Raw genomic sequence first — 21,883 nt, forward strand, 5'->3', positions numbered from 1 at the left:
GCAGTGGCTTAAATCCATCCCCATTCAGCAATGTAGTTATGCACATTCTTAACTTTTTGGCACATGCTTAGGTCTCATGGAAGTCAAATGGAACTTAAGCATATGCCTACAGTAAGCAGGCGCTTTAGAGCTCTGCTGAATTGAGGCCTTAATGCTTCTCGGTGTGCATTGTGCAGTTTCATTGCGCTCTGTGAGTTCAATCCTTGAGGGGGCCATTTAGGGATCTGGGGCAAAAATTGGGGATTGGTCCTGCTTCAAGCAGTGGGTTGGACTAGATGACCTCCTGAGGTCCCTTCCAACCCTAACCTTCTATGATTCTATTATTCTTGCAGCTGGTCTAGTACTGAAGTGCTGCAGCTCCGTCCTACATGACTGGCAGTAGCAGGTCCAGAGGCTCAGAGCTTTGTGGCTGTATTTCATTTGTTTTTCTTCTAAAGGTGCATCAGGTCCTCTCTTCTGAGCTGGTTGAGTGTTTTGAATAAGAAAAAGGTGTCTTCAAGTTAGACAAGCACAAAGGAAACAATTTTAAAGATTTCTTTTTTAAACTTATTTGATCATTCAAAAAGAGCCCCTCCCCACAAATCATAGCCCCTCCCCCCACATTCTTTTGGGCTGCTAGGACTCCCCCATTGCAACCTGGAGTGAATTTGTCCTGACTGAATTTACTTGCTTGTGATGACAAGGCTGACAGGCCCAGTGCAGCTAAGGGGAGTGCTAGCAATAATGAGTTGGAGGGGGAGGGACCATTATTAATTAATTGGATTACAGCAGCAGCCCCCACTGTGTTCTAGACCCCTTCCATACAGCACGGGCCCTGGCTCTAAGAGTTTATACTCTCAAGTCCCAGTCATGCCATGTGAGGGTATCAGTGCTTAATCTGTGCCAGGGCTGAGCTCCGGCACCTCTGGGCTTGGCAGTTCATAGTCCCGGCACCTCTGGACTTGCTGTGTCAGTTATGAATGTAAAAAAATTGTTTGAGCCCCAGCACTTCTTTCCTTACAATTTAAGCCCTGCAGGGGTCTGCTTGCACAGTGGCTATTGCAGGATCAGAGACAGTGAGTTCAGGCAACAAAGCTCACAGGACAAACCACGCGATCATACTTCATCTAGTAAAAAAACCCATCCAATCTCCCACTGCCATGCTCTAGAGCCATTATTAAGTGGCTACGTTCTTACAGGCTTTACGGTAGAACTGAGTGACCTTTACAGCGAATCCTTTTCATGATAGGTATTACGGTAGCACTGAACGGTCCCAGCAGCACAGACAGGGAAACCCGCCTATACACAGACGTGCGGCTTTAACTATCCTGGACTAACTACTGTATCCTGGGTGAGCTGAAGCAGCCCAGCCCCCCTACTGGATGCAGTTCTAACAACATACATGTGCGTACGCAGGTGTAGCTGGGTGTAGGTTCTTGCACCTGCCTCATCCCTGTGCTATCTGATCGCCTTCCCATAGTGTGTTAGGCGATGCGGCTAGCATCTGTCACTTGTTTGGTCTTTTATCCTCTTCCCTGGCAAAACAAGCTCACTGACATATTTTATTTCGGGAGCACAGGTGCTGGAACGAGGGGTGCTGCAGCACCCCATGACTTGAAGTGGTTTCCATTATATACAAGGTTTACAGTTCGGTTCAATGGCTCTCAGCACCCCCCACTATAAAAACTGTTCCAGCCCACCTGTTACACCCCACACGCACCTGTATTGCTGTGTGTTTATTAGAGACATACACCTTGCACTATTCCCCTAAGGGAAGGGAAGTAAGCTCTCCTGGTATAACTGTGTTCAGCCAAGGAGTTGCATTGGTCTAACGCTATCCGTAAGAAGTCACACCCCTAGCTGCTACAAATAGCGAGTGTGGAGCAGACCTTGGTAAGAAAGAGTCCCGTCCCCAAAGAGCCTATGGGCTAAATAGACAAGACCAGCACAGGGTGGGAAGGGAAATATCTTGCCACCATTCATCGCAGGGAATAGAACCTCGATCTTGTGGGTCCCAGTCCAGTCTAGTGCTCACCCCACTAGGTCATGCTACCTCCATTACTCCGTGGGCAAGATGTTTCCCTATGGATGCTGAGGGGATGGGGGAGGGTTTATAGGTTTTATTCCCTCCAGCTGGCCCCGTCCTCTGATTTGCAAGCCCCAGGGTTTAGTTCAGAATGTGTTTGAATCTGAAAGCTGTCGAGGGCTTGGCGTAGTTCTGAATGTCAGTTGATGCTGGCAGAGCTGCGCTCGGGCAGCCCTGCTCAGGAATGGATCGTACGGGCAGCTTGTTTGCAGTGGCAGGCAGCAGTTCAGCGGAGGGGGCTGGCTCAGGTCCTAGTGAGTCTGAACGCAAAATCTAACAGGGGCTAGCAAGTGGGGTGAGTAGCCGCCTTCACTCATGATCCTCAGGCTCCCAAGGTGCCAACTACGGTAATAAGCCCTGATGAACCTAATTAATGTTATTTACTGTGAATGATTTCTCCTGGTTTTATGTAACAATGATAAGGGTACCCTTAAAGGCTAGTGATGGGCCAGTAGCTTAGCGCTAAAGAGGATCCTAGCAGCTGCCTTGTCTGAGCCTGCTCAGAAGTGTGCTGGGCTGAGTTCAAGCAAGTGTCTTGGACCATTTTGCAGTTGTATGTGGGTTTGGTACTCATGAAAGACTCTAGCTCTTGCTACAACTAGACATAAAGAAGGCAGACACTTTACAAATTGCCCCTCCACAGATTCCAAATGGCTACACTTTGCTCCACTCTTCCAGTCGTTCGCTTCCCACACACAGCTGTTCCGCTGCCCCTGAATCCTGACCCACAGTCCCCTGTTATTCCAGCCTTGGGCTCCTCCCCCTAACTCTTCAGATGCCCCTCAATCCTGACCCCCAGCTCTCCTGCTATTCCAGCCCTGGACTCTCCACAGGTGCACAGAGCTCTGTAGGGTTGTGCTGCTGAAATGCAATGAATGCTTAACTGTACTCACTTCTAGGCTCCTCTCATGTGGAGTTTGGTGAAAGGAAAGGCGGGGAAGGATGAAGGAAGAGGCAGTGGGAGGGGCAAGAAATTGGGGTAAGAGGAGCTGGAGGCAGAAGAGAGAGAGAGAGACGTAAGAGAAAACATAAAGATTAAAGCAGGGGAGAGAACAGAAACAAAACACAAGCAGAGCAAGCCTGAGTGAGCAATGCTCCAGGAGAAACCAGAGGCAGGAGGCATTGCTTCCTAGAACCCTGATTCATGCCCCCAACAGTGGCAGAAGCATTGGGGCAGTGTTTACAGTGTATGTGGGAGGAATTCTCCAGGAGGAGCAGACCTGGCAAAAATAAATACATACAAATAAATCAAGCCAGGTCACTTAGTGGGAAATTGTTGCAAATTAACTAAAAGGGTTAAACTGAAGTGGATTCGTTAAACTTAATTAAACCCTTGTGTGGATGCTGGTATTCAAAGTTAAAGTGATCTTAACTCAATTCACTTCACTAAACCAAATTAAGGCCAGTTCCATTCTGAATAACAGCATCCACGCAGGGATTCAATGTGGTTTAATTAAACCACTTCAGATTCACATCTTTAGTTAATTTGGATTAATTTTCCTGGATGTCTGTGTAGACAAGCCCTCATCAAAACTACTGCTCCCAGATTGAGGTTAGACTTCCCACACACCCTTTTTTCAGACTACTTTAGGCACTGATCTGGGGAGATCCTGAACTGCTAGACTCCAACATACAGGCAGTAAAAGAGCTCAGGAAGCCATGGAGAGGAACAGGGCTGCGTTTCTGTTAGCTGCCACTTTCCCAAACCATCTCAGCACTGATATTCCTCCATCAAATTGAGCTGCTTCCCCTGCTCTGACTTCCCTCTCCCAGGCCACAAGAATATCTGCCCATCTTCTTCCATACTGGCAAGCACGTGGCTTGGTGAGAGCCTGGGGGGAGGCAGCTCCTGGTGGGGAGGCAGCAGAGGTTGTTGCTGCTGTAGTAAAGAATCCTGCTTAAGCAGCGAGATGCAGCAGGAATGATTGTCTAACGGCAGAGGCTGGGCCAGAGCAAGGGCAATGTCAGGCCATGCAGGGTTAGGGCTCTCCCAGCACCTGCCTTTGAATCACAGCTACGGTTTGTTTCTATTGCAGTAACACCTAAGGGCCCCATTGTACAAACAAATAACAGAGACCAGGCTGGGCCCCAGAGGCTTCCCAGTCTAAGATATGATGCAAAATCTGTAAAGCACAGAGCCTGATTCTCCATTACCCTGCACCAGGTACTGTGATTTACCCCAGTGCAAGGACGTGAGCGTAGAACGCTACCATACTGGGAGAGTAACTTTTTACACTCACTTTACACTGCAGAAAGTGAATGTAGGAGGTGTGAGGGGCCAAGGAATCAGGCTCCTGGATTCGAGCCTGGCTCATACATCATCAGAATTGTTAGTTAGAGGGCCAGTTCCTTGGGCAGGCTCTGTCCTCTGTCACACCCGTTGCAGAAAACTGAATTGTGACACTCTGCTGAGTGCAAGGGGCCTGCACAGGTGTTGCTGAGGGGCTGATTTGACCCACAGAACCTTTATTATTGGAGGGTGCGTGACCAGGGCTGCCTAGTGTCCCTGCTTGCCTCGCAGATCCCCTAGGTAGTGAGTTTAGCAAGGCTGGAAAATCAACTCTTCCCTTCTATCTTTGCAGACTGGCTAGAAATCCCACAGCCCACTTCCCCCAACGCTGTGCACATGGCGCCCCTTTCCAAAGCAGGGCTGCTTTGCGTCCCCAGATGAGAGGGGCACAGAGCATCTCTGAGGAGGGAATTCTGTGGCCTTTCTTTGTTGGACATGCCAGTTCTCTCATGACTGCGACATCCCTAGTGCTCACATGGGTTAAAACTCACCCTGACCAGGGCCCAGCGCGAGGCCTAGACACCTGCGTGTCCCCCATGCAGGCCCCAACACAAGGCCTAGCTCCCAACCCTTGCTCTTGGGCAGGGCCCACCATCAGGCCTGTCTGACCCCGGCAGGTCCCAGCAAAAGGCCCTAGTCCCACCCCTGCCCCTGGGCAGGGCCCAGCATGAGGCCTAGGCCCCACTTAAGCCCTTACAAAAGGGGTAAATGTCACCTATGTGACTAGCTGGCACCTCTCCCACGCCCGCAGTAGGCTCTGGGTGAGCTCTGCCCCACGAGCCTGCCCAAAGGAGGATAAAAGAACAAGAGGCTGGTGAAGGGACAGGACAAATCAAGGGTTTAAAAACCTGAGCAGCTCAGCATGATGGGTGGGGAGACAGTGCACTCGGCTAAGGTACTTCATACCTGCCTGGCTCAGCCTACAGCCCAGATCCAATGCGCCAGAGAGCGTATTTATTACCCACCCGCATGCCTCTACCTTGGAGTTATCGCAGGGAAGCCTTTGAAGGGTAGCCATAGATTTATGTGATGATAACATCCAGGGGAAAAAATCTCAAGTCTCTGGAGCTCTCGCTATTTTAACTGGTTTAGCACCGCATCCCCCTGACTGGGATTAATCTGGCATACACCTGGGAGGCACAGGCTGGCTGTTCAGACCCAAATCTGACCTCCTTCCAAACTCTTATTGTAGATTGTCAAAAGTACTCAGCATCCAACAGCTCCTCTTGAGAACCACACATGCATCCCTGAGAACAACAGACCGTGCATATATTACGCCATTGAGAACCGTGGCGAACAGACACACACACACCCCACCACTGAAAACAGTGGGAGCTGCTGGGAGCAGATCACTTCGGAAAATCTTGCCAATGGTGCAAGTGACACTTGGGGCATTTTCAGCCCCCAATGTGCTGGTATTATGTGACTACCAAGTCCTGAGTGTAAGTGCTGGGTACTCTTGAAGATCTAGCTATTACAGACCCGAGGGGATGGTCTTCTGCATTCTATATTTCTCTTTAGTGGTGGATTTGGGGGGCAGGGGAGAGGATTTTTAAAAATGTACTACCTGGAAATTAGAAACCAATCCTGTAGATGCCATATATTTTTGTGGGACAAACTTTTTTACTTATTTATAAGATTGTAAAAATATGTGCCCAATACAGTGTTCTCTCTCTCTCTCTCTCTCTCTCTCTCTGGGTGCACGTACGGCAATTGACACGAGTAACACATGGCTCTAAAACAGATTTAGCGCAAACATGAGGCCTAGGCCCTGCTTAAATCCAGCTTCGGCCCTTGAAGCCGGATTTAAGCAGCACCTAGGCCTTGTGCTGGGTCTCCTCCCCAGGGGTGAATTCCACCTTAGCAGCATTTGGAAACATTTCCTTAGCATTTGGAAACATTTCCTTAGCAGCATTTCCCATTTGGAAACCAGTCCTCCTTCGTGTGGCTCATTTGCCTTTTTCTCTGTTGCCAGGGACAGACTCCAAAATGCGGGAGGTTTGTGCCGGCTGTGACATGCCCATCTCCGACCGGTTCCTCCTGCGAGTCAATGAGCGCTCCTGGCACGAAGGCTGTGTGAAGTGTGCCGCCTGCCTGCAGCCGCTGTCGGGCACCTGTTACTGTCGCAACCGGCAGCTGTACTGCAAGCATGACTATGAGAAGTAAGTGCCTCTGGCTTTGAGTTTGGCTCCCCCCACGTCACAAGCTCTGGCTATTGTGTTTGAGGCTGCCATTAAGGGGGAAGCCAAGCAGAGAGAACAGGTGTGAGATGGATTCCTGGAGATGGGCTGTGAAGAAGAGATGACTGTAATGATATGCAGCAGGGGATAGGACGCGTAGGGTCAGGTTATGTATATTGCAGGAGTATCTAGAGGCCCATTGTACTGGGTGCTGCACAGACCCAAACAGCAGAACCCCTATTTTACCAAGTAATTGGAGATAATGAAATCGAACATATCAGCATTACGGCAGGTTCATTGCGTAAGCTGCAGTATGGAGCACTGCATCACTTTCTGCTTGCCCTTCAAACCACTGCAAAGCACTTTCCAACGCACTGAAGGTATTGGACTGTGAAGGGATGTCGACTTCTTCACCATGACTTTCACTGGGTCATGTATTTTTTTTTCACAAGGGAAGGAAGAATGGTTGGTGTAACTTATTGTTTGTAAGATTGGTGTTCATAAAATCAGGGTTCTGTTGTAGTGAGAGACCGTCCCTGCCCTAAATAGAATAGAGCTTGCAAAATTTTTCCAGTGGGACAGTTTTCCATTGGAAAATGCAAATTCAACACAGTCGAAACATCCACGGCAACATACAGGATCAACTTTGTCAAAATGTTTATAGAAAAACTATCAGAGCACTTCATTTTGATTTTATTGTTTCTAAAATAGAACGGCTGAAATGAGGCACTTTGATAAGGTCATTTTGATCTTTCCAAAACGTTTCCAAAATGGAAATTTTTCACAGTGAATTTTGAAATCTTGATGTTTTGTTCCAATTTAGGATTAAAGGAAATTTTAAAATGTCAGAATTTCCTGAGGAATGGAACTTCTGAGCTTCGACCAGCTCTAAGATAGACAAGATAGTAGGGGAACAGAGGCTGGTCGTGATTTGACCAGGATCATGGAGCTGGGACTAGAACCCAGGAGTCCCTGACTCACACTGATACAGCACCCTTCAAATCAGTGGGAATGCACCAGTGCAACTGAAGGCAGAATTTTGCCAGTGCAACTCTGCGGTAGGCCCGTTGCTGAGTTGCAAATGCAGAGAGAGAGAGATGCAACGGGGTACTAGAGAATACCATGCACAGTAAGTAGCTGGCTCTCCGTGGCTCTATGCCTGGTTCCAGATCGGAACAGAAGCATTTTGCATAGGCGTGATAGCATGAGATTCCAGAGCAACAGAGACCCAGGCCCTGCCTATCTGAGCAGAGACAGCTACTAACAAAGACCTGGAACATTCTGCCCCTAAGGGGAAAGTTAGATCTTCCAAAGAGCCGGGAGGGACAGGGATGCGTGCAGCTGTGCCATCCTGCGGGAGCTGAAGTGCATGGAGTTCCCTTAGTTTAAAAGGGAGGGAGCTGCCAGTGTGGAGACCAGGTTCTGGTTTGGAATTTGATCCCCAACTTTGTGGTGCAAAATGGCACCGTTCTATTGACATTCCAGGCAGGTTGCTAGATCTGTTTGTTTGCACCGGCTCCTGGTGAGCGCAATGGAGCTTGGAGAGGGCACTGAGCTGTGTTTCTCCTCTGCTTGGCTGATGGTAGTTGGTTTGTCTCCCCCCTATGGAGAGGGGGTAGAGCCACCTGGACTGTTACTTATAGACTCTGTTTTGAGTGGCTGACAAGGGCTCCAGGAGCACAGAATGGGGCTGCTCTGCTAGGCTGGTTATGGGTTATTTTTACATTTTGTAGATTAAAGTAGGTGCCAGAGTAGGAACCAGTTCGGGCAGGAGCTGTATTGTGTGTATCTGGAAGCAGAGATGGCGTTTCTGCCAAACGAAAGCGTGTTTGTGGTTGTCAGAAATGTGTAGTTAAAAATGTTACCAGTTCCCTCAAGGAAACACAGGTAGATGGTGAAGCAGCCTTCCCATCTGTCTGCGGGCTACTTCGCATGCTGTGTGTTGCAGTCCCAAATAGCCACTTCTACATGTTATATCCCCAAACAAATCTGGGATGAGAGAGCCTGTTTTTGGAATTGTATTTGTACATTTGTAATGGAGGCAGAAGCCCAAACCATGACAATAAGGGATTTGCACTTTGGCCCACCTGTGAACACCCGTATTTTTGCAGCTCCTTCCACAGCCTCCTTCCCCCAGAGCTCCTGCTCCCACCATCCAGCCCAGAGACACTAGGGGTAGAACCTGAGCTCCATTTAATAGAGCCGTTGAAAGATTTTTCTCTCCTAATATTAAATAAACCTGGAACCCGAAAAGAGGAAAATGGAGACACAAAAAGGGAATAAATTTGGCAATTGGCACCAAGAGGAATCCAGCTATTAGTTGGCTCAGAAATGTCTGTAGGCGAGCATTTACCGCCGATCCACCTTTGTCAGCAAGACCCAAGCTCTAGGGTTCTTGACAGCCTCTAGAGATACGTTTTTCCTGTATTTGTACAGTGCCTAGCGCAGTAGGGTTGTGATGTGTGACTAGAGCCCCCAGGCACTACCGTAATACACCTAATAAATAATGTACAGCCCCTAGCACAGTGGGGTCATGGTCTGTGGCTGGAGCACCTAGGCACTACCATAATACACCAAATAAACAATGTACAGCGCCTAGCACAGCACCTAGCACATGGTCCATGGCTGGAGCACCTAGGCCACAGGTGGGCAAACTACAACCTGCGGGCCACACCTGGCCCATGGGACCATCCTGCCTGGCCCCTGAGCTCCTGGCCCGGGAGGCTAGCCCCCGGCCCCTTCCCCACTGTCCCCGCTCCCCAGCAGCCACACTGCTGCGTGGCGCAATGCCCTGGGCGGGGGCGCTGCAGAGCCCGGCCTGACCCAGTGCTCTGTGCTGCGTGGCGCGGCTGCCTGTCGTGGTGCAGCTGCGCTGCCAGTCACAGGTGGTCCTGGCAGCGCGGTAAGGGGGCAGGGAGCAGGGCGGGGGGGGTTGGATAGAGGGCGGGGAGTTCGGGGGGTGGTCAGGGGCATGAATAGGGGTCAGGGCGGTCAGAGGGCGGGGAACAGGGGGGTTGAATGGGGGCAGGGGTCCCAGGGCGGCAGTCAAGAAGGAGAGGAGGGGTTGGATGGGGTGGCGGTGGGTGGTCAGGGGACAGGGAGCGGGGGGTGGGGTGGGGGGGGCAGGGATCCCAGGGGGGCAGTCAGGAAGGAGGGGGGGTTGAATGAGGTGGTGGGGGGCAGTTAGGGGTGAGGGGTCTGGGGGCGGTCAGGGAGAGGGGGTGGTTGGATGGGGCAGTGGGGGGCAGTTAGGGGTGGGGGATCCAGGGGCAGTCAGGGGACCGAGAACAGGGGAGGTGGATGGGACAGGAGTCCCTGGGGGGCCATCAGGGAACGGGGGGGTTGGATGGGGCAGGAGTCCCGGGGGGGCCATTAGGGGGCGAGAAGCAGGGGGGCCGGATGGGGGGCTGGGCCATGCCTGGCTGTTTGGGGAGGCACAGCCTCTCCTAACCAGCCCCCCATACAATTTCAGAAACCCGATGCGGCCCTCAGGCCAAAAAGTTTGCCCGCCCCTGACCTAGGCACTACCGTAATACACCTACTAAACAATGTACAGCACCTAGCACAGTGGGGTCGTGGTCCGTGGCTGGGGCTACTAGAAGCTACCGCTGTATAAATGAATGCTACCAATACTGAATGGCAAAGCTCTTCTTCCTTGTCTTTTAAAAACAGTAACTCAATAATTCATTGGTTTCAGAGTAACAGCCGTGTTAGTCTGTATTCGCAAAAAGAAAAGGAGGACTTGCGGCACCTTAGAGACTAACCAATTTATTTGAGCATAAGCTTTCGTGAGCTAGCTGTAGCTCACGAAAGCTTATGCTCAAATAAATTGGTTAGTCTCTAAGGTGCCGCAAGTACTCCTTTTCTTTCAATAATTCATTGACGCCATCCAGAGGCTTCTGATGACTTTCCTAACCAAGAAGAAAGATAGTGTTGTGGTGTAAGCACAAGACTAGGAGTCAGGACTCTGGGTCCTATTCTCAGCTCTGCCACTGACTTACTGTGTGACCCCCACCTGGTGCCTCAGTTTACCCATTTGTAAAATGGAAAGGAGGATCCTGATGTCTTGCCTAGCTTCATTCAGATGGACCGAATTCCTCTGTAGCAGGGAGGGTTGGAGAGCAAGGTGGCACCTGCTCTCTCTTCCCCCAGGGAGACCCCTGGATCCCTGGCGGTATCTGTTGTGATGGTTTCAGGCTGAGCTCCAGATTATTAGCAATTTGTGCATTTAAATTTCTTGCAGTCTGGAGGAACTTGGGGCTGGCCAGGCTGAGGTGTCGGGAGCTGGCTGGAAAGGAGTTAGGGGGGTGAGCTGTGGGGGCACAGGGTGGGGTTATTCCTGAATTGCCAGCCAAGAGCAGCACAGAGGTATGAAGGGGATGCAGGGGACTCTGCTCCTTTCCCTTAAACACACTGGTCCAGCTGGGACACAGCCATCTGTAGCCACGTCCGCACTGCAAAAAGACAAGCCCTGAGTTTTTGGGCCCTGTGGACATGGGTGGGGCCCCCACCTTCCTCAAACTAGGGCTGCTCCAGGGGCTGCCAGCCCTGCATGACACGAACAGTGCACTGAGCTCCTGCACAGGGAGTGCCCCCCCATACATACCAACCCCACCCCAGAATTCCCCTCTCTCCCCATCCCCACATGGGCCCCCAAATGGCTCTTCAACCCCACATATACCCCAACAACCCTCCACCAGCCCTCACCTATCCTGATGACCTCCCCACACACACACACATCCCAGCGGCCCTGACATACATCCCAGTCACTGCAGCCCCCAACGTCTCATCCCCCGATCCCAACATCCCCCACTTGCTCCCAATCCCTCACCCCGCAGCCCTCCAACACTCCCCACTCATCCCATAACCCCCCTACAACTCACCCCCGCCCATCACTTAGTTCTGGGACATTCCTGGCCACTCTCCAGCACGCCCGTCCCACTTCCCGGTTCAGCGCACCTCTCCTGTCCCAGCCTAGGGCAGCTCCCCCAGACCCTGGCTGCCCAGCACAGCGCACTCCCATTGCCTGCCCCTGCAGTTGCATGGCTCCACGCCCCTCAGGTTTGGCCAGACTGCCATCTATCCTGATGGGGGCAGGGGAGGCAGCCGGCCCGAATCTGAGTGAGTGGCTGTTGCAACCTGTTGCATGGGGTTGCAGTGCTGCTCAGTTGGCTCTTTCCCCTAGTGGTCAGGGGCCCCCCTGAGACGGGGTCCCTGTGAAAGTGCACTAAGGGCACATGGGTTAATCTGGGCCTACAAAGAGGGGTGCTGTTGCATTACTTTAGCAATCTCCATGTTAAATCCCAGAGGAGACGAGGCACAGGTAGTTCTAACCCTGATGCTGCTAGTCAAGGCCAGTCCATTACCCACCATGACCTGGCAGCCACCATGCATGCAACTTGCAAAATGTATTATTCTTTTGGGGAAGTGGGGGTGGGGCGGGGTGAAAGACCATTGGCTCTGTTAGGTCTTGGCTCTGGCTCTGGAAGGAGGGTACTTTGGGGAGCTGGTGCATGGGGAGCTGATGTTCCCAGTCCTGCTGCCCCTACCTCCCTTTCCTTCAACACGTCTGGAACAGCGATAAGCTGGAAGAACCTGATGGGAGGAGAGGGGCTGCTCATCCCTAACGGGGCTTTGAATGATTAACCAAAGCTGCAGCCTTATGACTCCTCATGCTGGCCAAGTGGCAAAGCTCCATGGAGCGGGTCAGGGGAGATCCTGCAGGAGGTTATCTCCCTGTGAGGAGCACTTTGATCACGGCTATAAGCATTGCAGCTGCTTTGGGCGGACACTTGGCTCTCCCCTGCCTTGCAGCGTGGGGGATGATTCAGAGCTTACATAGGTTCCTTATTTCCTGAGGCCAGAGTTGAAATAACCATGGTGACATTCGGCCAAACTTTAAGAACCCAATCAGTTACCAAAATGACTTTGAACTCTCCCTCTGCCCCTTTCCTCGGCCACATTGTCAAGACTTGGGGTATCTGTGTGAGCCACAGCTTCTCCTTTGGAATTAGCCTGGACATACCAGCTGAATAGGGCATCTGTGACGTCAACTGGGGATGTCATGAACCTTGCAGCTCGGCCTGGAATTTGTGACATCGGGTAGTGTCACCATGGCAGCTCATGATGTCACAAAGACCGGGCTACAACACCACGGAATGAATCAGCAGGAGAAACAGGGCAAATGCAAGGTGAACCAGTGGGGTTTGGTGGCTAGAGCAGGGACAGGGTTGGGAGTCAGGACTCCTGGGTTCTCTTCCTGGCTCTGGGAGTGGAGTGGGTGCTAGTGGTTAGGTTAGAGGGTGGGCTGGGAGTCAGGACTCCTGGGTTTCTCTTTCCAAACATAGGCCTCCTGTGTGGCTTTGTGCAAATCACATCCAGTCTCTGTGACTGGTTTCCTGGCTGTGCTCTGGGGATAAGAACGGTCACCTCCTGCACAAGGGCAGGGTGTGCTTAGTCTTGCGCCATTTGCGATCCACAGCTGGGGGGAGCATGTGCTGTTGTGAAAGATGAGAGCGTCTATCTCCGCACAGATAGGTCTCTGGCAGCCGGCATTGCTGGGAAAAGAAATACAGAGACGGCACATGAGGGTTTGGGGAGGCTGCTGGGAAGGAGACATGGTGCTTTGTAAAGTTTCCTGGAGTTTGGCAGCCGCCTTTAAAGATTTTTCTTAACAGTCCAATCTTATCTCCTCCGCGCTTCAGAAGAGAGAACACAGCCGCCTCCCTGCCGGTGACGCAGACGCTTGGCAGCAAGCAGGGACAGTAATAAAAATACCAGGGCTTGCCCACTTCCCAGGGTTGGTTAGTCATCAGACACGAGCCAGAAACTGCTGCAGCTGGCCATTCCTCAATGTAAGGGGACACTGTTAACATCAGCTTCTCACAGTTTGTGCCACCCATTCTCCATCACCTCCTCTGGCTGGCTGCTGTTGCTTTATTTCACAGCGCCCACAGCTCTGCCAGATACATCACAGGCTGGTCCCTGCTCAAAAACACTTACAGTCTGTGGCCCTGAACTTGCACTGGAAGCCAGGGAGGGACTTCAGAGATGTTTAGGCCTCATGTTGCCCTTATGCACTGGGGTGATATTCACCCGGAGGCCAAGATAGGCTCATAGAGCCATCGCCTGGACACGGAGGGTGACTTTCCAAAGGGCTGAGCTCCTTGCAAGTTGCTGAGCTCAGTTATTGTGTTTCATGCTTTTGAAACCAGGTTACAGGGGCCCTGTGTAAGTGAAGAAAAACGATGTTTGCTTAAACCACATTAGCTCAGGGCTTACCTGCACACGCATGTTATGCATTTTTAACTGTAATGTACAGTTACACTGGAACAACCCGCTCACCCAGTGTGGAGGGAGTGCTTTATACTGGTGTAAGTTATTCTTATACCAGAAAGGAAGTAACTGATACAGGTGTGAGGTACCTTTATCACTGCATTCACACTTGGGGTAGTACCGGTCTAACTCTCTAGGTCAAAATCACACCCCTAGCTGACATAATTACACCAGTACAGACACTGTGTGTGGATCTGGACCTAGGCTACACCAGGACCAGCACTTTAAAGGTGTTAAGACACTCTTTACAGAGCCTGAGTTAGGTGCCTAAATACGGGGTGTTTTCAAATGCATGTTTGGGCAACAGAGTCATAGATGCCTTTGAAAATCCCATCTGTAAATCATTATTTAGGAACTGAAATAAGCCTCTAAGGGTAAAATTTTCAAAAGCACCCAAGTTCCTTTTTAAGAGATTTGGGCACTTCGGAGCATTGGCTTTCAAGGAAACTGACTTTTTTGACAATGGGACTTGGGTGCTTTTGAAAAATTCACCCTTAGAGGCTTATTTTGGTGCCTAAATAATGGTTCATGCATGGGATTTTCAAAGGAGTCTATGGGAGTTTGGTGCCCCAAGTCACTTCTGAAAATGAGACTCAGGCTCCTTAGTCACTAAGTTTCAGAGGAGCAGCCGTGTGAGTCTGTATCCGAAAACAGAACAGGAGGACTTGTGGCACCTTAGAGACTAACCAATTTATTTGAGCATAAGCTTTCGTGAGCTACAGCTCACTTCATCCGAATAAATACATTTGTTAGTCTCTAAGGCCACAAGTCCTCCTGTTCTTTTAGTCACTAAGTGGTTTTGAAATCCTTCGGCACTCTTGAAGGTTTTACCCTAACACACTTAGGCTCACAGGCTGCTATTTTCAAAGGAGTCTAACTTCCAACCCTCATTTTTTAAAATCCTGTCCTCCCGTGTTTGTATTCTTAGCCTTCTTACATGTACGCACACGCACAAACCCAACCCTAGTGTTTTGGTCAGGGACTGATCTGGTTTGCAGAATCCAACGTCACCATGGGCAGCAGTTTAGACCATGGCTGTAGCGTGTTGACCCAAAGGGGAGACCCGTCTGGCACATATCCCTCCTTATGTGAACTGCGCAATAAGAGGAAAATGCTTTAATGGAAAGATAAGCCAACAGCTGCAGCTGAACGTGGGGGAAGGAACGGGCTGTTGATCTAGAGATGAAATGTTAAGCCCGAAGATGGATGTTGCTCTCCGGTCCCTATCATATAAAACCACAATCTGAAGGCTTTTGTAAAACTCTCTCTTCCCCTTTTGCTTGGGGCCCCGCCAGCTATCCCAGCGCTTCGTTTGGGCACCTGCCCTGTAAATCCCACTCTGTGCAGCTCGTGTAAATGGTATCAAACAGCAACAGTTCGGGGGGAGGAAAATACTCTCCACTGATGATAAAGTGGCTGCAACGGCCCGGTCCCGGGCGCCTTGTTTACTTTGAAGTTTGTTTTGTGGGATGACAGGCGATGCGGGGGCTGCTGGGGAGCTGTCAGGAGGGATGTGAACCGCAGCCTCGCTCTGGCAGGCATCCTTCTCTCCTCCGCGCTCTCCCGCTGCCCATGTGGAGATGATTTGCTTGTCCTCTTCAGAGATACCGGCTGAACTCGGCTCGAACCTGCCTTGCCAGGCACTCCATCGCCGGGCTGCTCTCACGTGACCGGTGCAACTGAGCACAGAGACAGAACCCCTGAAATGCCACCTCGGCCCCTGGTCTTGACTCTGGCCTCTGGGCCCAGAGAAGTCTATTTGGAGTTTCTCTGATGTCGACTCTGAAGGCAGAGAGCCAGGGACAGCTGACCAGCCAGCACGTCCCAGCGGGTGCCTTTGCCCAAGTCCCCTCTTGGTGCCTAGATTCCTCCCTTTGCATTTTCTCAGAGTTGCAGAGTATCACGTGACTGGCCTGGTGCAGTTCTTGGGGCTGGGGACACCCGCCTCTGTGGCGTCCAGGGCCGAGCCCCAGCCAGAGGCAGGACACTGGGCTTGATGGGCCAGTGGGCTCTTCAAGGAGGGCAGTGAATCCTTCATGTTGTCACTTTACAAACCTCCTGAAGATCACCATAGAGTTCCCCTCATTTCCTAGGGGTCTGTGTAGGCAGAGCTGGGGCTGGGATTGCAGGGGGACTGTGGGTCGGGATTGGGGGGCATTGGCAGAGCTGGGGTGGGGAGCTCAGCTTCCTTTGCCTTTCCTCATTATGCATTCTTTGGGCCTGCACCTCCCCTCCCTGGGGAGATACCAGGCCTTTGTTCGGTCCTGCACAGGGACACTTTGTGCTGGGCTGGCCCAGCATCTGTAAAGGGGGCGGGTGGGAACAACCCGACACAAGCAGGGATCTTTCTAAGCTCGGGATGAAAGGGAGCAACAAACATGTATTCTTCTTGTTGAAGCCTGGCTGAAAAATATGGAGAATCCCCATGAGCCTTGGGGAGAGGTGGGCCTGGGGCGCTGCAGGTGCAGCAATAATCGCACCCAAATGCCTGGCGTTCATCATCTGCAGTGTGTACCGCTTGGTTCAGTGGCTTTCAGCACCCCTGGACGGGAACTTCTCATACTCCAGGACGGTGCTGTGAGGTGGAGAGACTAGGCAGGGGGAGGAGGGACCCTTGATATAAAACACTCTGGGACGCTGCGGTAATGACCCACATTGCATTTGTGCTGCAGCCATTTGGGTCCAGGCTGTACGATTGTGCAATATTTTTAATCCAGGGGAACCAGGAGGCCCAGATGCCAGCTGGGGAAAAGGGAACTGGAGGCTGTGATGTGTGTGAACAGGGAATGAAAGTGCAGGTGAGCCGATCCCCATTCGTCAGGCAGGCTAATCGGGTCACTGGCATCTTCAGTCTCCTGCACTTGGGAGGGTGCTGGCAGGCAGGGGCCTGGGAGCCATTGTGCGTCCAGGGCTGCATAGGCGAGGGGTGAGCCAGCAGCACACGCCCTTCCAACCACTCCTCCCTGCAGAACAGGCTCCGAGCAACACAATGACCCTCTCCGCTCGGCTCTAGGTGACTGATCTGGGTTCACACGCCTTGGCAGCCACTCCATGAGGGCAAGTTAATGTTTAAAGACCATGTGGGAAGGCTTGGTTTGAAGGTTTAAAGACCATGTGCTCCCCTTGGAGCAGAAGAGAGAAGATCGCCAGGGTAGGAGAAGCCATTGGCTCTGGGGTTGGGAGGATGAGGATTCGGCAATTAACCTGCTAAAGGAAACCAAAGATTGTTTTAATAACAGATTATTATTATTTGTCACAATATCCCATGACCAAGGTCTGGGCCCTGTCACGCCAGGCACTGCAGACACACAAAGTGAGAGACAGTCCCTCTAAAGAACAAAGGCACAGCAAAAGAAAGTAACTTGCCCAAGGTCAGCACAGGGAGTCTGTGGCAGAGTCAGGAATAGAACCCAGGTCTCCTGATTCCTACCCCTGTGCCCTACCCAGGGGGCTGTAGGCTTAGGGTCAGAGTCTCTATTGCCGCCTGTGTCATTGTTTAGGCCAGTGCACAGGGATGTAAAATGCCACCGGGTTCGGACCCAGCGTGCCCTGGTGGGAAATGACGGCACAAAGGGCCGCACAATGGTGAAGCAGGCAGACAGGTAGCACGGTGGAGCGTGGCCTGGCATGTAAAGCATTGAGTGGCATAAAAGCCAGCGAAGAGAGATGAGAGGCTCTTTATTCGCATGCAGCGAGGAGACGGGCACAGCTCCAAGACCGACACGTCAAGATAAGTTTGTGACATAAGCATTAAAAACAATCCTCGTTTGATACAATAAGCATCCTCTGCCTCAAGAAGAGCAGGGCTGGGAGAGCCGGGGAGGCTGCAGCCTGCGGGGCTCTGAGAACTGGCGGAGGGTGGAGCCCAGAGCTGGGAGAGCGGAGGGGGCTGCAGGTCAGGATTGAGGGGGGACATGGTGAGGGAAGTAATATCTTTCACTGGACCAGTGTCTGTTGGTGAGAGACACAGGCATTCAAGTTTAGACAGAGCTTTGGCTCGGGTCTTCTTTGGATTGAAGGGGACTGTCAGGGGACAGGGGATAGCAAGAGGTCTGCAGGTTGGGACTCTGGGGCATCAGCAGACCCGGAGGTGGGGTTGGGAGCTGAGGGCTGCAGATCAGGACTGAGGAGCATCAGCAGAGCTGTGTGTCGGGGGGGGGGGGCGGAAGGGGCGTAGCTGCAGGCCAGGATTGAGTTGGTTCACCCACAACGTGCTTCCTGTTGCTTACCCAGCCTTGCTTCGTGAATAGGGTCGCTGATGCTCACACGCCTGTCCCAAGCTGTGGCTGCTCATATGGTTATTGATGATTTATTACTCCCGGCACAGACACAGCAGGAGGCCTGGTCCCTGCCCTTTGGAGCTGAGTCCCCACCCTGCCACCCTGGCAGCCTTCGCAGCCAAGAGTTGGTTCTTGTTCTGCAGCACAGGAGGGTCCCTTCTCCGCACCCCTTTGGGGCTGGAAGGAGGGAATAAGAAGTGACTGTGTGCTGAGGAGCAAGCAGACAAATGACATAATGAGCAGCCTGGATGAGGCAGTGATGAATGGAGCCCCATCCCCTGCCTCTCGAAGCCCCTGCGGGTGCTGCACCAAACACAAAGGGAGAGCCAGGTGGCTGGGGAAGCAGGGAGAAGATAAGGAAGTGCCCTGCACCTCCTGACCCCTGCCAGTTAAATCTGAGTGGCAGCTGGTTTGGGAGAAGGTGTGGGAGCGATCTCTATCTGCCATGATAGTAATAATTTATATCTACTGAGCACCTGGCACCTGAGGCTTGAAAAGAAGTCGCCAAACTCTAAGTCTTATCCCCCTTTCCCCCCACATGCCAGGGTTGCTGTCTCCATTTAACAGACAGGGAAACTGTACCACCAAGAGAAGTGACTTTGATCACGCAGCAAGTCAGTGGCAATGGCCAGAAGAGAATCCAGGCAGGAATCCTGGCTCCCCCTCCTCTAACCCACTAGACCCCACTTCCCTTCCAGAACCAGGACTAGATCTTCGGAGTCCTGGCTCCCAGGCCCAATGTGAAAACACAGGATGGCACTATGTGCTTATGATCCTGTGTTCATATTTTACATCCGTCTTTGCCTTTGCTGTTAATAAGAGCTGAGTTCCTCTTGGCAAGTGAGCATTCCCCCATTCAGGTTTCTGTCCATAGTAGAGACCCAAACTCTGACTGGATTGTCCCCTTGTCCCAAGCATTTTGCTTTCCCCAGAGATGTGAGGGTGAGGAAGACGGGCCCTATCTCCTGCTGAGAGTGAAGTATGCGCTATGATTAATGATGTTAATTACACAAAGCTATTCCTCGCCCCATTCACACTGTTCCCTGCACTGGTGGATTCACAGAGCCCAGGAAATTAAACAGTAACTTCATAATCGCTGCAAAATGAAAGAAATATGCAGATGTGCCTTGAACGTGATTAAGAAACACGCCACCATACGCTGTCCATTCCCAATTGCTGTTGGATTGTTTTCTTCTAACAGAGGGATAGGAGGGAGCATTCTTGTCATGGCAAATTATCTTTCTAGTTTAATTAAATGTAATTGATAGCTGTCTCCCTCTTTTGGGCTGTTTTTTCCTACCCCACTTTGTGTCCTCTTGGTCTGAGATTTTCTGGATAATGTTGTCGTCCATTCAGTGCTGATGGCCTTTTCTGTCTGTCCATCTGCTTGTCTCCTGTGTCAGATCACAGAAAAGTCTCTGCAAATGGCCCCAGCCTTCCAGTTACTTTGTTGGGATTGCGCTGTGGGGACTGGGGCCAGATGGACAAAGAGGAATCCAAGAGAAACCAGTGTTGCCAACTTTCACAATATTATTTGGCATCCTCCTTAAAGCTCCGACCCCATGGAGTCCTGTGATGAAGGGAGAATCCCTGGGAAACCAGGACCCAATCCTTTGGGTTTCCTATGTGCTTCAGCAATGCTGGCCTCTGGCAAGTCCTGAGGAGTGGAGCCGGGGTGGGTAATTATAATGAGATGCTACAGGTGAAGTCAGTCCCAGCAGAGGAGGGGTTCTACCACCGTACATGCCAGACACAAGCTGTTGGCCCACTCAGGTAGGGGCATTTTCCATAGCCAGCTGGCATTCTCTGTGGGTGAAATTCAACCCTGTGCAGAGGGACCAGGACAAGACCTAGGCCCTGCTTTGACTCCTCCCTACCCCTCTTAGGCCTTCCTGAGGCCTAGGTCTCAGGGCTGAAGCAGCGCCTAGGCCTCATGCGGAGGCTCCAATGGGGGTGACTTTCGCCCTGTTTGAAGATCTCACTGTGTCCTCTCTCTGTGTCTCTCAGACAGCACTGGGTCCCTGATGACTGGAGTAGCTCTGCTTGTCTGAGTGCCTGTAAACTTTCATCTACTCCCAGGGCAATTTATTGGAACAATGTACCAAGGGTCATGGTGGATTCTCCATCCCTGGCAATTTTTAAATCAAGCTTGGATGTTTTTCTAAAATATCCTGTCTAGGAATAAATGGGGGAACTTCTCTGGCCTGTGTTATCCAGGAGATCAGATGAGATCCTCACAATGGTGCCTTCTGGCCTTTGAATCTATGAATCTGCACCCTGGCTGGCTCAGTTCAGTTCAGCTATCTCCACCCGCCCACATATTCTGTATTTCCCTTAGAAAACGCAAACGGGTGAATGCTTTCAGTTCAGTCACCAGTCAGCATCTTTGTAGGCAGATAGACGTTAAGGCCAGAAAGGGATCAGGCTGGTTGTTCTCTGACCTCCTGCATAGCACAGAACTGCACCCAATAATTTCTGCAGTGAGCCTGTAACTCCTGTTTCAGCTACAGCAGATCGGTTAGAAAGACATCTACGCCTGACTTAGAGACTTCCACTGATGGAGAATCCACCCCATGGTAAGGAGCTCTTCATTGTGAGGAGGTGATTTAACTAGCTTATAAAGAGGGAGTGAGAAAGACTGGGATGACTATAACCTTTGGCCTTCTTGACCCATACAAGTGATACCCCTTTAACCAGAATGGCATCGTTAAAATGGCACAGCCCCCCTGTAATAGGGTGGCCGGCCCCTTCAAAGGCCCAGAGCCAGCCAGCCCTGTTCTCTGATCAGATGCAGGTGAGAAGGGGACAAGTGTTCCTTATAAAAGAACGGCAGAATACTGGGTTGTAGAGAAGAGCTTCCAGAAGGGACAGGTTCCTGCAGGAGTCCCTGGAGGAGGGGGATTCCTGGTGGGAGAAACACCCAGCTGGAAGTTTTGTTTTCCTTTTGCAAGTTTGTTGGTTGTTCGGACCATAAATGGAGCCTGGAGACAAGGGCTAAAGATTAACTTTGGGTGTGGCTGGTAATTCCAAAGGTCCCTGTCCCCCCACAGTGTGGATGCGGTTATACCAGTGTAGCTAATGCCATTTGGAAGGGGAATAGGCTATAGCAGTGCAAGGCACCTTTGTACCAGTTTAACTTCATCCACACAAAGGGTTGTATTGGAATAAATCTTTTGATTACAAAAAAAAGCGCGCCTTTGACATAATTTCACGGGTACAAGCACTGTATACAGAGCAGGCCTCAGAGAGGAGAAAAATAAGAGGGATGTGAAAAGGGCATCCAGATTAATGAAGAGGAGCAAGGCAGTAGCTCAGGAACTTCTATTCATCTTGCCTCTGAGAACACGAAGAAAGGGACAATCAATGAAGCAGAAAGGCGTCAGAGTTCAAACTGGTAAAAGGAAATGCTTTTCCAAATAATCCATGATTAGCCAGGGGAACTCGCTACCACAAGATGTCAGTGTGGCTAAGTGCTCTGCAGGGTCCCTAGAAGGCTCCAAGGGCTTGTCTACACAGAGAGATTAATGGGCATAGCTCTTCTAGAATAAGAATGTCCACACGGGGAGCTATTCTAGAATAGTTATATTGCTTTACATTCACATTCTGCCTTATTTCAGATTAACTTTCCCCCATGTAGACAAGCCCTAATTTGGATAACAAGAATATCCACAGTTAAAATAGTGAGGATTAGAAAACAAGCAGGCATTCTGGAATGGCTAGATCCCTGCCTGCC

General features: G+C 51.2%; 1 protein-coding gene across 1 annotated transcript in view; it reads left to right on the top strand.

Annotated features, from left to right (window-relative positions):
- LOC140900848 (LIM homeobox transcription factor 1-alpha-like) overlaps positions 1 to 21,883 on the top strand; it is a 62,048-nt gene that overhangs the window by 4,860 nt on the left and 35,305 nt on the right. The window contains 1 exon segment of the mRNA XM_073318742.1: positions 6,331 to 6,517. Coding sequence (XP_073174843.1) covers positions 6,331 to 6,517 — 187 coding nt within the window.

Source organism: Lepidochelys kempii, chromosome 20 (assembly GCF_965140265.1).
Source record: "Lepidochelys kempii isolate rLepKem1 chromosome 20, rLepKem1.hap2, whole genome shotgun sequence".
Taxonomy (NCBI): domain Eukaryota; kingdom Metazoa; phylum Chordata; order Testudines; family Cheloniidae; genus Lepidochelys; species Lepidochelys kempii.